Source organism: Mustela erminea, chromosome 19 (assembly GCF_009829155.1).
Source record: "Mustela erminea isolate mMusErm1 chromosome 19, mMusErm1.Pri, whole genome shotgun sequence".
NCBI classification, from domain to species: domain Eukaryota; kingdom Metazoa; phylum Chordata; class Mammalia; order Carnivora; family Mustelidae; genus Mustela; species Mustela erminea.
This window is the reverse complement of record NC_045632.1, coordinates 47,821,929-47,837,712: the sequence shown is the minus strand read 5'-3', so window position 1 is coordinate 47,837,712 and position 15,784 is coordinate 47,821,929. Positions and strand designations below refer to the sequence as shown.

Here is a 15,784-nt window from a genome sequence, read left to right as displayed (position 1 = left end):
GAATTGATCACAGAGAGTGACACAGGGGGGTTGAGGAATAAGACAAACTTTCTCACGATCTTCTCTAGCACAGGCCTCCCTATCTGGGAAGTAGAACATATCTGGGCACTTCATTAACATAGAAATGAAAACTGCATCTCAGCTGGAGCTCCAGACTATGGCTAGCAAACTGGACTTTGGAGTAAAAATGACGCCCAGGGTGCTTCTGTCCCGCTGATCCTCTGTGGTTAAGGGGGTGGTCAGGGATTCTGTGTTTATGTCTTCCAAACTTTCCCCAGTGTTGATACTAAGGAGACCAAATCCAGCTTCCTTACTAGAGCAGTTTTCTGAAGTCCAACCCCAGTAGTTCAAGCCCGCTTTTAGGATTTAGTCTCCCTGACTTCCCTGAATTCTTCCTCCCCATTATTTAGAAGGACAGTGATAGGAACTCGACTGATGCAAACCTAAGCAACTCACCGAAGACTCTTCCCTCCTATGCCCACACTGGTGAACTCAATCACCCGGGTGTTGGGGTCCAGAGCCCCACCACCAGGCCCTCGGAGGTCTGGGTTGCGCCGATGACCGCTGATGTAGTCCGAGTGTTTCAGGTCAAAGTGGCAGAAGGGCAAGATGCTCCGTCCTTTTGTTGTTAGGACCGGACCTTGCTCCCCGGGTGGCAAGTTGGGAATCCTGAGAGATAAAGTTATTCTTACTTGTTTTTAAATCAGCTGTTGCTTTCAGAGTTGGAAATGAATTATTATGTCCACCAGAATGTGAGCTCCAAGAAAGCAGAGACTGTCCTGGTCAATGACACAATCTCAGTCCCTGAACAGTGCGTGATACGTGGTAGGTGCTGACTCATTAACTGTTGAGTGGATGGACGTGTAAATGCGCTGAGGAGGAGGAGCTGAATTCTGGCTCCTTTTCTACATCAAAGTATAGCCTCAGGTCATCTCTCCAATAGTGGTGACAAAATCTCCCTGCTGTAAACCGAGTAGAGTCTTACCCTCTGGGTCCTCTCATAGGCACCTACTGGGGTATGAACATGGACAGAAAAATCCTAGAAGAGTATCCTGAGTGCCTTGGAGAAGGTGAGGTGGATGTGATCAGACTTAGCCCCAACACCAAGTTCAGGCAGCCAAGATGGGGGGGGAGGGCCCCTGTGGTGGATTGTGGGGCTCCACAAGGCGCTCATGGCCCACGTAGGTCTGTCTACCTCATGCTGGGGTTCATACAGTCCTCTGTAAGGTGGGTGTTCTGCATGGAGTTTTCCTGGGAGTGGTTAGCCTATCAGGAGCTTTCGGTGCTAGAAGTTATAGATTGGCTTTTCTGGAACTGGGTGTGGGCCCTTCCTTCTATTCCTTACCGACATGTGTCAGGTCCACACCTCCACCACCACCAGGTATGTGTATGGGATGATTGTGTGCCAAGTTCTCTGCTAAGTCTTCACTTGAACTGACTTATTTAAGGTTCATGGCGATAGTACAAGGTGGGTATTGCTGTTTGCTTTCTACATGAGGAAACCAAGTCTCAGAAAACATACAAGAAAGTTTTCCTAAGTTCGTGCGTGCCCAAGGACTGGAACCCATCTGTCAACCATTCTGTTGCTCAGTGTAATCCTGTATGTGGCTGGCAGGGGACAGGAGAAAGAGTCTAGAGAGTGTTGGTGAGTGATACAAAAGACCCAATTCTCTTTATATTCCAAGCCCTGGCCCCTTTGAATCTTCCAAAAAAGGAAATATGACCATTAGGATGCTGTGGAGGGGCCCAAGGCTGGAAAGAATAGTGGTAGTGGTGGGACAAAAGAGAGGCCAGGAGATGACAAACTTTGTTCTGGGGAGCACTTCTCCTTACTGGCAGAAAAGATGGCCCTCGAAGTCTCCAACCTCCAGTGGGGAGAATTTCACTTTGAGCTTCTGAGTCTTGCCTGCAGGCACAGTGCCTGAGGAGGGCTCCACAAAGAAGGGTGGGAGGGAAACTTCGTTCCAGTGCTCGGTGGCACTGTCCAGGGTGCTGACCGTGTGCAGCGTGCCCTGGCTAAGCTGGTCTTTTTGAGAGGAACCTGGGGGCAAACAGAGACAGCCAGTGATGTTCCGCATTTGCAGTGGGAGAGCAGGTAGAAGGCAGCCCACTCACAGGTCCAGAGGGAGCCTCTGTGGGGTCTGTGGGCTCACCTCTTCTAGCAGGTATGCTTAATCTTGGGCACTGGGGGTAAGAAATTGGCTTACATCTCTCATAGGAGACTCCTGAAAATACTTCTATTAATTCTACAAGCTTTCTAAGCTGTTTCCTTTTGGCTCAGGGGGGTGGGTCAAAGAGATGTCTTTAGGTATTCTGCCTCAAGAATAATGGGCTGTGAACCTAATTTTTGGAGAATCATTGTTTTAAAAAAGGGGGTTCACAACCTGGGGGCCCATTCAAAAGGTCTGTGAATCTCCAAAAATGCAAGCAACAATGAGTATCTGTCCACCAAGTGTTGAGCCCTTTTCTGAGGACTTTATACGTATCAAGTTGGGTAGGGGTGTGTACTTTCTTGGGGAAACATTTCATAGCTTCAGCAAGGGTCTGTAATCTTCCAAGAGGCTAAGGCCTGAAAAACAAGATTCCCAGGGCTCTGTGGTCAGGGTGGTGGCCTGGTGGATGGCCAGGGTTCAGGTTCCAGGAGGACAGAGGCCAGCTCTTGAGTTTCTCAGACCTTTTTTGTTCTGCAGACACCATGAGACGTTTTCTCTGCTTCTCCTTGACTACTGGGGGGTGGGGAGCTGTAGGGGCAGTGCTCACTGCTCCATGAACAAGGCTCTTCTATTAACTGGGGACTCAGTTCAAGCCCTGGGTTTTGCCTGTCATTGTGTTTACCTTGGTTATCTGGCATCGCAAAACTGACAGTCTTTGTAGTCTCTTCTGAGACCCAGTTGAATTCCAGCTGCACACTTCCTGAATTAACCAGTTCAAAACTGCAGATAGATCAGAAAATAGATTTGAGAAATGTGCTGTCAGCGATTTTTTTCTGTCCACCCATCATCTATACTGTTACTTAACTTCTTTAAGTCATCACTGTGTTTCTTAAACATTTTTTCAAAAGGCAAGTTTTAAGCATTTTATCCAGCATCATGCATTTGCTATGCTAGTTACATTTTCTTCTAAAACATGTAAAATATATACATAGCTATTAAAAGTAAAACTATCCAAATGTTTAGTACGAAAATCATCTGGAACACCGCCAGTAAGTACCCTACGCAATGAGCTCTCTGCATGCATTGCTGTAATCCTGAAACATTTCCATGAGAGAGGAATCAAAATGTGTTTCCCATGACAGTATCTCCTTTAGGTGCAAATTTCATAGTCCCTCCCTTCCTGAAGCATCTCCCACTGGAAACAATGTCCCTGTGGACAGAGGCTTCTTTACCCCTACCTGAGATTCCTTCACTGGCTGAGATTTGTCTCAAATTCTGAATTAGTGGAGCCCTTTCTTGCCTCAAGTTTCCCTGCATCTAAGACAAGAACAGGAGATAGAATCTTTTTTCTGGAATCACATTTAAACTGATCACAATCACAGCAAAGGATGTCACAAGAAAATGATTGTCCTAGAGAAAGAAACACAGTGCTATCCTAGTTTTAGGGAAGTGGTAGGAGTTGAGAGTTTGCAAGTGGGGTGCGCTAGGGTGTAAGAATTAGGTTTCCATTTTCCAATCCAGGTAGACCATGCAGGTACACCCAAAGTTGGACCTCAGGGGCTTGTGTTTATTGTGTACAAGTATGAGCACTGGTCATTATCTTAAAGAAAATTTTATAAAGTGGAGAAATCTTGGTGGTACAGAATACTTCTGATTAAAAAGAGTTCTTGGTTTAGATTGGGATTGGCTTTTTTTTTTTTTAAACAAAGGGCAAGATAGCACTTTTTTTTTTTTTTTTGGCTTTGTGTACCATAGGTCTTTGTAGCAACTACTCACTTTTCTGTGCAGTGCAGAAGCAGCCACAGACAATGGGCATAAACTGATGGGCATGGCCCTGGCCAGAAGTAACTTTATTTACAATGAGAGGCAGCTGGCTGGATTTGGTCCATGGGCCAAGTTTGCCAACCCCTACTTTAGGAGAAATAGGTATCAGCAGGAGGTCCTGTCTCCTGCCTTATCCCTTTTGCTTCTATAAAAATTGGGGAGAACATGTAAAGTGTAACCAATGCAAAATGACTGGAAGAAGTTAATTACTAATTCTTACAAAGTTGAAACAGATCAGTGGTTCACATTTTTGTGCTTGTAATTCTTAAAGAATAGTCTGTCCTTATATGTGCTGTTCTCTCTGTCTAGAAGGCCCTTTCCTTCCTCACTTACTTCTTCACCTGGCTACCTCCTGCTCATCTTCCGCAATTCAGCGGGGCACCGCTTCATCTGGGGCGCCTTCCCTGATGAGCTCTCTGCTTCCTGATTGTCCCCACATCTCAGGCTGTTTTAGGTACTCTCCAGCACACACACAACACCACACCGCAAATATCAATTCACCTATTTTCACCCATCCTCCCCCCACCCACCATGAGCTCCTTAAGATGGGGGCCCACGACATCCTGTATTCCCGTGCATGAGTTCACATAACTCTTTTTCCTTCTGAGGACAATTCTGGCTACAAGTGAAATTTCTAGCTCTGTTTCCCTGGAAACATGATAAAGGAGAAATACCAGTTGCATTATTAGGCAACCCTGTTTATAGTAAAAATGATGCCTGATTGGTAAATTGCATCTGGTCTGGAGGGAATTATGATTCCCTGGAGGGAAGATATAGCGTTGGGGTTTTCTTAGTGTAGTGATTCTTGTAACTGGGCATGTCCCCCACGGGGATCCTAGAAGCTGTACCTATGGAATGGTTATGAGGAGTGTTGCCTTCTCCAGGTTGTGGGGCTTCTAAGCTGAGATGGCCCATTGGCATCAGTGTGTATATTGTCTGAACTGTGACCTGGAGTTGGGGAGAAAAGAGCTGTTCCTGGTTGGTGGTGTGGACTGCTACTGCCAGGATGGTCCCTACCGGGGACCTGATGGCAGGATGCTGCCCCCGCCGCCGGCAGGCTGTGTTTCCTGGCCTCTATCTTGACTTCAAGTGGGAACTTCCATAGCTTTGTGGGTCTGAAGGTTTCACTGCACCTGCAGAGTTACTCTGGTGAGTGCGAAGTGGCTCTGTTGCCTGGTATGTGCTGTCAGAGAAGCTGAAGAATGTGTGGTGAAGGAGTGGGCAGAGGATGGAATGAAAGAGTGTCCCTGTGAAGGTGGGGGCTCTCAGAGACTCACTCAAACACTCGGGTCTGGTAAACCAGCGTTTCTTTAAAGTGCACGTTGCTTGTGTGGCATGCATACGAAGCGAAATTCACATTGGCACTGATCTGAAGATGCAGTTCTCGATAGTTCTCTTCTACAACAGAGTGGGCGGGCTCGGGGTCTGTCTCTATCACCTGTAACAAAGATGGAGCCAGTTAACCCACAGGAATAAAGTGCTGTGGGGAAGCATGGTACTATATTTTACCTGTGCAAATGAGCACCAACACACAAACTCAAGTTCCAGAATAAATGATTCAGGCAAACCTAAATGACTCCTAAATGGGGAAGGAAACAAATTACTGGGAGTAGTAGGATTGCAGAGACATGAGGATTTTTGGTTAGATGGACTCAGAAGAAGGCAGAAGAAAGGAAGTCATAAAGATAGGCAGAGATATTAATGAAATCAAGAATAGATTGAAAACAGAGAGGGCCAAAACTTATTTATTTGGAATGACTTAAAAAGTCTTCAGTGAGATTGATAAAAAAAAAATAAGTACAAATAACCAATATCAAAAATGAAAAGGAAGACATCACCATCAACCCTACAGATTTAAACAAATGATAGAAAATATTATAAATAATATAATTAAAATGCATATGAAAATTTAGTCAAAGGGAAAATTCCTAGAAAAATAATTTAATAACATTGACTCAAGAACAAACCAAAAGCCTGAAGAGTCCTAACACTATTAAAGAACCTGAAGTGTAGTAAAAAAAAAAAATCTTAAAGATCTAACTAAAGAGATAAAATCTGTTAATAAAAGGGAGAAATTAATATTGTAAAATTGTTAATTCTTCCTAAACTGACTTATGGATGCAATCCAATTCCAATCAAGCTTCCATTCATGTTTCCATAGTACTTGTTTAGTGGATTCCAAAATTGGATAGAAAAATAAAGGACCAAGAATAACTAAAACACTTCAAAACAAAACAGTATGGAAAAGGGACTTCCCTTCCAGACAGCAAGGCTGGCTGTGAAGCTATAGAGGTTGAGGCAGGATAAAACTGGCATAGGGATAGACAAATCAACCATGAAGCAGAATACTAAGATAAGAAGCATGCTGGGTATGTATGAAGTTTAGATGACAAGGGAGTCATGGCAGATCGCTAGGAAACAGAAGGGCTAAACAAAAAAGAGGATTTGGCCAGGTTAGTTATCTAGATGGAAAACTATGAAATTGGATCCTTGCCTCACACCATACATAAAGTCCATGTGGGCCAAGGGCTTAAATATAAACAGCAAAGTTCTTAAACCTTAAAAAAAAAAAAAGCACATTTTTTTCTTCCCTGGTAGGGAAGGGCTTTAAAAATAAGACACAAAAATAATAAATATAGAAAATGAGATTAATAGATGTGACTATATTAAACTTAAGAATATTTTTTGTTCATCAAAAGATACATCAAAAAAAGTAAAAAGCTTTAAATTTGATGAAGATGTTTGCAGACAAATAGTAGGAAGGAATAGTAGAGTTTATAAAAAATAAAATGACTCATATTAAGGATAAGCAGCTAATAGAAAAATAGGTAAAAGACATTTATATGAGACAACTATTATGGCCAATAATCATATGAAGACATATTCAACTTTATCAGCAGTTATGGAAATGCAAAGTAGCCCCCAAATGAGACCATTTCTCATTCACATACATGACAAAAAGCGAGAGGTGTGGCAAAGCCAAGTTGTGGAGAAAATGCAGATCAGTGAGATCCCTTTGCCAGTAAGAGTATATACTGGTACAGCCATTTTGGAAAACATTTGGGCATTGCCTTGGAAAGCTGAAATTCACATATCCGATGGCTTGGCAATTCCACTTCTAGGAATATAAACTTTTACAAATGAACACCACTTGACATGAATAGTCATGTTTACAGAAACACTGTGCATGATAGCAGAATCACAAATAATTTTCAAAAGAAGAATGAATGATAACAACGAAATTTTATAGAGCAGTGAAATTGGGTGCACAATAGCCACATGTGACAATACAGATCACATGCAATCTAACCTTTTTAAAAAACTAAAGTGAAAAACTACAACTAAACAGTATGCCTTTTAGAATGCCTGGGTGGCTCAGTTGTTAAGCGTCTGCCTTTGGCTCAGGTCATGATCCCAGGGTCCCGCATCGGGCTTTCTACTCAGGGGGAAGCCTGCTTCTCCCTCTCCCACTTCCCCTGCTTGTGTTCCCTCTCTTGCTACGTCTCTGTCAAATAATAAACAAAATCTTAAAAAAAAAAAAAAGAATGCATAGGTTAAAAAAGAACAACAAAAAAAAACCCCCCAAAATCAAGGGAATAAGTAAACGAGATTCAGGATGGTGATTACATCTAAGAGGGGTGGTGGGGGAAGGAATGGCTGAGAAGCACACGCATATTCCGTGTTCTACTTCCTGTGTTGCTGTGAGTTCATCTCTGTTTATTCTACTAGGCAAAAGAAACCAACCAAGGACTGATTAAAAGAGAGGCATGCTTGGATCACAGATGAGATTCTGTCATGAACCAAAGAGTCTAATCTAATTTTGGATACCCGAGGGAAAGAGGAACTGACCAAAAGGTGAGGCCCCGTGCTGTTGAAAAAGGTGGGGGGGGACTTGCTGCGTGAGGCATCCAGACTGAAACCGAAGCTGGACAGATCAAGCTGTGTGGGGTGGGCATGCAAGTTCAGTTGTCACTTCTGAAATCAAGGTCAAGTAGAATGGGAAACATTTTTTTTCTTTTTTGGTTGGAAGGCAATGATGAGACACTGAAGTAGAGAGCAGCAGGCCCCCAGCCCTGGCAGGCCTGGTCAGATCTGTGCCTGATGTCCTCACTCACCTTTCGTTTTGTAGTCAAAGTCGTGGGTGGGTTTCTGAGCACATCCACCCACTTGACCGTGCGCATGCGGTCATCCCAGTCAGGGACCTGCTCTGCAGGGAGTGGAAACGTGATCCTGGACAGCTTACACTTGATCCCCATCTTCTTCAGATTGATGGGCACGTCTGACTTCATGGTCACCACTGTGTCCTTGGCACACCCAGGGTGGAGGTGGCCCATCTGGGGAAGACCCTGGTATTAGTATTTTTGGGAGTCTGAGCTTAAGGACTTTCGATACCTGGTGGTGACATACTAGAGAAGGGGTAGAGCCAAAAATCTTGGCAAAAAATACGTCATTCAAACCTGCCTATGTAGATGGTCTTAAGGATGTATAAGAGGTTCTTAGATAGAAATACAAGCCTAAAAATGAAAGCAGCTAATATTTGTTAAACTGTTACTTGCTTTGGGCACAATTTAAACATTTACACAACTCTGCTAATTCCTAGGATGACCCAGGGAGATGTAGAGCCATTGCACCTATTGTACAGGCAAGGAAACTTGTAACTTGTTCGTGGTCCTCCCATGAATACTGGAAGAACTGGATTCAGTCCCTGACAGCATGGCGCCAGGTACCACACTCTAAACTACCTGTGCTTCTTCATCGATATGACCTGTATGGACCAGGGACAGGCGCACTCAGTATATTCGCAGTTCTCAGAGTGTGGTCAGGTGACCCCTGGGACCCCTATGACCTTTTCAGAAGTTCATGAGGTCAAAACTACTTTCATCATAATACTAAGATGTTAGTTGACTTTTTCACTCTCATTTTCTCGTGAGTATTCAATGGAACGTTCTAGAGGTTGCATGACAGACAATATTGCGGCAGATCAATGAGAAGCAAATAGGAGAATCTAGCTCCTTCTACTAAGCCCGATATTAAAGAGGTTTGTCAAACTGTAAAATAATGCCATTCTTCTCACTAACTGTTGTATTTTGAAAAACATAGCCATTTTCATGAAAAAATCATACTTATATTAACATAAATAGGTTTATTATTTAAAAATGAATAAATATATGTTTTCAGATAGTCTCAGTTTTAATTTCTAATACGGTAACTATCAACAGATATAACCCACATAAACAAAAGCTTTTTTGAGTCCCTTGATAATGTTTAATAGAGTAAAGGAGTCCTGAGGCCCGAAAAGCTGAGATTCACCGAAGTATACCAGATAAATGGGAAATTTAATTTGGTCTGTAGCATAAAATCATTTATGGTTTAACATATATAAACACGCATATATATATATATATATATATATATATATATATAATAGTCCTACAATGTTTCTGACAGATGTAAAAACTTTCCACTGGAAAGTGAAGGGAGAAGAAAGCTTAGTATTTCTCAAGGCACAAATGTGTGCATGGGTGGTGGGGGTGTCTCTGCAGGAGTGTGTGCGCATGTGGGGCACTAAATGTACTATATTGAGCTCATTTCTGCCTACTTTGACTGATACTTTACATCTCTCCAGGAAGCCAAACTCCCTGAGAGCATGCAAAGATTCAAAAGTGACAAAGCAGGTGCCTGGGTGGCTTAGTTAGTTGAGAGTCCAACCCTTGATCTCAGCTCAGGTCTTGATCTCAGGTTCATGAGTTCAAGCCCTATGTTGCGCTCCACACTGGGCATGGAACCTACTTAAACAAAAAAACTAAAAAATAAAGGTGACAAAGTGGGTCCCTAAATCTCCTTGCCCTCTCCCCCTGTCCATGGGTGAACAGACTTGGTGACCAAAACAGAACAGGAGCAGTAAACACGTCTGGGTATATCTACTGTTCTGGGAACTCAACAGTAAACTATGAAAAACAACTAGCCAGAGGCTAGATTCTCTTAGGCCTTATGGGACGTCGAGATTTGGTCAGCAATTCATAAAATGTGTATTGTGAGATGTTAAAGAAGGGGCCAGAAAATTCCAGGTAAAACAAAGTTAACTAGATTTTAGTGTGCTGAATAGCACTGGGCATCTTTAAGAGAAAGATGTAATATGCAAATTTGATAAATCTCAGTTGTTCAAAAGAACCTACTACCCCCATTTTAGCTTCCAATGAACCACTTTTGCAAGACTAATGCTCTAAAGAACATACTCTTTGGGGGACACAGGTCTATCCTCGGGGACACGAAGATGGGACCTGTTTTCATGCACACAGGTTTCCATGGAATTCCTCAACACCAGCCTAGCAACCATCTCAGCAGACTTCATTCTCTGTTCTTAGACCCAAGGAGACATGAACAGTGTCCTCTGGCATCTGGTCTGAGTAAGGGATAGTTCCTGGGCTGTTTCTCAGCTTGAGAACCATCTATCCCATCCTGTGTATTCATGGGAAGAGACAGACAATCAATTTGATATTGGCTTATGCCTAAGGAAGTCCAGAGAACAGTGAATGGCTTTCACTCACCTGTGGGGAAAAGGAAACTGTAGCTAAAAGGGGCCATTCAAACCGTATCACATTCACTTGGCTGTGGTTTGTGATTGTGAAGCTCACGTTATAGGTGTTTCCAATGTGGCAGTCCCCAAACTGGATGTGGTCCACCAGAGAAGCTATGGACAGAAGCAGAAGGTCTGTGAGTCGTCCCTGGCCTCCTCCTAGGGCTCACTTCCCTAAGGAGGCAGCACCTGAAAGACATGGGGCCCTACCCTCATGCATCCTTCCCTTCTTTAATGATTATTCTGGAAAAATTTGGAGTCCCTTAGCTTAAACTTTCCCTCCTTGGGAAATCTATTTGTCTATCTGTCTGTCTGTCTGTCCGTGCGTCTGTCCATCCATCCATCCACATCCATCCATCTACCTTGGCCCTCACCTCTAAGAGAAAATATAAGGTGCCCACTCCATTTGTTTGCTCAAACAATATTATTAAGGGTTAAAATAAGATAAAATTAAAAAGTCCTTGTTAAACTTGAATAATAAATAATTGATGAGTCACTTACAGTATCAGTATGTTCCATACAACATTTGGGGATGCACAAATAATAAAAAAAACTCTGCTTTTTATCTGAAATTCAAATTTAACAGGGACTTTTATATTCTGATTTTCTAAACCTGGTAACCCTATTGTAAGGGTGAAATCTGATTTCTGAACTGGGGCTCATGCTGGCTCCTGCTTGACCCCTCACAAGAGAGATGTCACCTGGTAGCCACTGACAGGCAAAACGCCATATGTGTGAGGAGTGTTGATTTTAAGTCATGTCATGTAGACTGTCCAATGGTAATAAAGCTTCTAGAAAATGATGAGAATGTGTTTATAACTCAATTCATACCAATTAGCTATACAATTAGGGTGATGGACAAGTGCTTTTGATAATAATGATTACATAAATTTTCTTCTGCCATAAAGAACATAGTCAACTAAATGAAGTGCGAGATGGACCACAGAGGAGCCCATTTTAAACTTTAAGACACACACAAATCACTGAGGGATCTTGCTGAAATGTAGACTCAGCTTCGGTCAGACCAAGGTGCTTGGGCAGGCCCTGCCATTCCCATTTCTACCAAGCTCCCAGGTGCTCCTGATGCTGCAGGGCCTCAGACACCAACAGAATGATGTTCTAGAAGTGGCACAAACCTACACATTCTTTAATTAAAGAAGCCCACAATTTCTCGCGGAATGTCTAGGGTACATGAAACAGACAATGCCGATATTACCCAGCTGAAAGAAATGGGGAAAACTAGAGAGATATGTGCTCCCTTAGCTAATCTGGAATGTGAACTCTGAATTTCACTTATTAGCTAAACTGGAATTAGCTAAAACTCTAAGCTCCCCAAGGTGGAGACTGTCTTCTTACTCTTTAAAATTCCAGGTCTCAGCAGAGTGCCTGGTCCAGGCATGTTGATGCTCAAGAAATGTCCCTCGAGGGAACACGTGATTGAAGGCATTGTCTGAGCCACAAATGAAGGGGCATAGAGTGAGGAAGAGGAGATGCTCTCCCAAATTCCCAGGAAGCTGGCTGAGCTGTTACTTAAAATGGCCTGAGCCAACAGTTGTCAGTACCTCACTTCCATTTCTCTCACCTGTTACCAAGTCTTCCATACTATTTTCCTCAATGATCTCAGAGATCTCTGGGGTCTCAGGGCTGCCGGAAACCACCAGCCCATGGATGTTGCCCAAGGTGATGTCATCCTCATAACCTTCTCCCACCATGTGGATGATTGTCTCCTCATACTGGTTGTCGACCACTGACAAGTGGATGGTGCCTTTCATTCTCCCAACCTTCTGGGATTGGAAAACGACATCGAATCCAGCTGTGTTTCCAGGAGGAACAACCAGGGAGGCCGTGTGAGCTTTCTTTGCTGCAAAAAAGAGAGAGACACGAGATTTAGAACTAGTTTAAAGGAAGATGTAACCAGAGAGATCCTGACTCAGGGGAGGGCAGCTTTATGTGGGAGTGAGTCTTACCTACAGAGGCCCCTGGTGATGAGACTAAGTATCCTGCTGTGGTTGGGTCCTTATTAGTTCCCTAATAAAACAGCCCCTGGGACCCATCGCCCTGCAGAAGCTATACTCCCTCTACCTACCTTTGGCATGTGGTTTGTTCTCCTCTGTGATGTAGATGTAGGAGGTGGTGGGGATCCCTTTCAGGGAGAAGACACCTAGTTGGTCCCTCAGATCGACATGCAGCTGGCATAAAGAAAGCAAGGACGAGTGTTAAGCTTACAGGCGGCTCATGGGTTTTGAGTCTGGATAGAGATATGGTGGTGTTTGGAAAGTATTCAAAAAGTCCTTGTGCCCAGTGCTCACTTATTTGAATTCTTACTAAAAGGGAAATAAAATAAGTATTAGACCTGGGGAGGAAAAGGAAAGCTCAGTTCAGCTCTGATCAAACAAGTAAGGAACTGGTGGTCCAGGGTCTAGGAGTGACTTTATGATGATCAAGCTATGTAGGGTCAAGATGGGCTTGCCAAGGCCTCTGCTGCTGACAGAGGCAGTCGCTAAATATAGTCATTCTATCAAGGCTTACATGGATATGAGTTCCCAAAAACCAGTGTCTCCTAGGTGTTAATCCATCAGTTGCCTGATACTATCATATGGAGGGGCCTGCTGAGTAAAAAAAAAAACCAAAGCAGGCCTATGGCTTAGGTGAAGAAAAGGGGTATTTTCTGGACCACCATAGTGGATGCAAAAACAAAAGCCATATTTCTGATTTTAGGTCTGAGAAATCAGCAGACAGTTTTAGAAGACAGTCACGCTGGTACCATCATAAATACAATCGAATGATATAAGAAATGAGGCAAAAAGAATAAAGAAATAGTGGTACTACATGGGAAGCTTCTGAGATTAAAAAAAATGGTATGTTTAGAAACAATCTTAGAAAGAAACTATATGGAGGAGTTATATGACAAAAATTGACATTAAAAAAATCTAGATAAATGGATGGGAATTCGAAATCTTGCTCCTGAGTGCCTAAATACTCTAACAGTAGAAATTCTTCCCAAATAATTCCAGGATTCCTAATTGGACCTTCTGAAGAACATTAAAAGATAATGTCTAAAGTTCATCTGGGAAGACACATATGTAAAAAACGGGGAATGGGTGAGCAGGAATTTACTCAATTAGATGCTAGAACGTTTTATAAAGCTACAATAATGGAAACCATACAGGGCAATGGAAAACTAGGCAATGTAGACTCAAAACAAACAAACAGAAAAAGAGGACAACAACAACAGGAAAAACACATTTTTTAAAGCATCACAGAGTTAAGAAGGTAATGAGAAGCAGCCAGACCAAGATCTGGGAAAGCACGGGAATCCAGAAAGTCTAGCCTACATTTCTGTGCTGTTTTTGACTTGGAGAGTTTGCTAGTTTAGAAGAGGTAGGTGGGATGCTCAAGTTGTGTTTTTGATGGCCTCTTGGTGCTAAGAGGGCAAAAATATTGTGAAAGGTGGGTATTTTCTTTCCTGTAGACTGTGACCCCAAAGAACCTGCCAATAGGACCAAAGATAGATAGGCTGGCTATAACCCAGCTTGCCCCTACCCCCAGGTAGCAATCCTGCTCTGAGTCCAGGAAATCTCAAGCCCTAAAACTAGTTTTAGGTGATCCTAAGTTTCTAATGTCTCAAAGTACTTGGCAGAAGCCAATGAAAATTGTCTCTGAAGAAAAGGAACATCATCTTTAGTGTTGTTACTTCTAAATAATTTTCAGGTATCATACTCAACACGGGATCGAAGATAACCAGGCACATGAGGAGAAAGGACCACATGGGCAAAAATGAGCAGAAATAGCAGATATCAGAAAAGACCCACAGGCAATCCAGATTTTGGAATGACTGGGTATAGACGGCAAAATGGCTGTGATTACTATGTTGTTCAAGAAATAAACCCAAGTCTGACAGTTTCAGCACAAAGTCAGAAATCTTCCAAACTGACTATATATATTTGAAAAGCAGCCTAATAGAACTTCTAGAACCAAAAAAATATTACAACTGAAGAACTCAGTGGAAGGTATAATAAAAATTAGAGCTAAAAGGAAAGTTAATGAGCTAAAGACAGGTCCTAAGGGATTATCCAGAATGGAGCCCAGAGAAAAACACCAAAACTGATTTAAGACATTGATTGCAGAATCAAGCAGCCAGGTGAATTCCGGGAGGGATCAATGAAAAGAAATCCATACCTAGTCACGTCATAGTGAAACCACAGAAGACGAACACAAAGCGAAAATGCCAGACAAAGTCAGAGGAGAAAGATCACCTTAACAGGACATTTTAGACATAGCTGCCGTCTCAGCAGAGACAGTGGAAACCAGAACACCCTGGAATGAAAGCTCTCATCTGCTGGGAGAAAACAACTGCCGAGGGAGCGTTCTACAGCCGGTAAAAATGACATTAAAAATGAAGACGAAATGGAGAGTGTCAAATACAAGCTGAGAGAATTCACCGCCAGCAGACCTGTGTTGAGGGAACAGTATAGGTGGTTCTTCAGCGGGTGGAGGCAGAGGAGCTCAGATGGAAGGTGCGCTGTGTAAGCGGGGGAGCCATGAAAGGGGCAAACGTGGGTGAATCTAAATGAGCCTTAACTGTATGAACGACAAAACCCGACAATGAGGGGCGCCTGGGTGGCTCAGTCCGTTAAGTGTCTGCCTTCAGTTCAGGTCACGATCCACGGGTCCTGGGATCGGGCCCCGCCTCAGGCTCGTTGGTCAGTAAGGAGTTTGCTTCTCCCTCTGCCTCTCTCCTCCCTTGTTGCTCCTGCTCTGTCTCTCACTTTCTCTCTCTCTCTCAAATAAATAAAAAAACTGAAAAAAAACCCAACAAGATAGTAAGAACATCTTGCGGTGTTTAAAACACAGAGAGAATCCAAAGCCCCTGCGAGGTGTCCTTACTCTCCCCTCGATTTGTGTCTCCCGCTGCTCTTCCGGCCCCTGCGCTCTCACGCTGCTGGCGGCCCCCTAGTTCCTGTGGTGTGCCCGACACATTTTTTGCTTCTGTGCCTTTGTCTGAATAGTTTTCTTTCTCCAGCTGGGATGCAGTCCCTGCCACGCGCCCTTCCTGAAACCCAGCTGTCCTGCAATGCCCAGCTTCTGTGTCATTTTAGAGTGAAATTTTCCTGGATTCCCCTAGATGGGAGTAGATCATTCTCAAAAGTCCTCCAATTCTTCATGGAACCCTTACACAGTTTATCACTTTTTTTTTTTTTTTTGGTAAAACACGGATGTGAACAGAAAA

At 43.2% G+C, this 15,784-nt stretch overlaps 1 protein-coding gene across 5 annotated transcripts in view; it reads right to left on the bottom strand.

Annotated features, from left to right (window-relative positions):
* The window catches only part of HYDIN (HYDIN axonemal central pair apparatus protein), a 379,729-nt gene that overhangs the window by 38,815 nt on the left and 325,130 nt on the right, over window positions 1-15,784 (bottom strand). For all 5 annotated transcript variants that reach the window (XM_032326077.1, XM_032326076.1, XM_032326075.1 and 2 more), the window contains 8 exons: window positions 12,641-12,743; window positions 12,137-12,415; window positions 10,526-10,668; window positions 8,093-8,311; window positions 5,255-5,415; window positions 2,836-2,933; window positions 1,834-2,041; window positions 457-669 (listed from right to left, as the gene is read on the bottom strand). In XM_032326077.1, coding sequence (XP_032181968.1) covers window positions 457-669; window positions 1,834-2,041; window positions 2,836-2,933; window positions 5,255-5,415; window positions 8,093-8,311; window positions 10,526-10,668; window positions 12,137-12,415; window positions 12,641-12,743 — 1,424 coding nt within the window. The remainder of the gene's footprint in view (window positions 1-456; window positions 670-1,833; window positions 2,042-2,835; window positions 2,934-5,254; window positions 5,416-8,092; window positions 8,312-10,525; window positions 10,669-12,136; window positions 12,416-12,640; window positions 12,744-15,784) is intronic.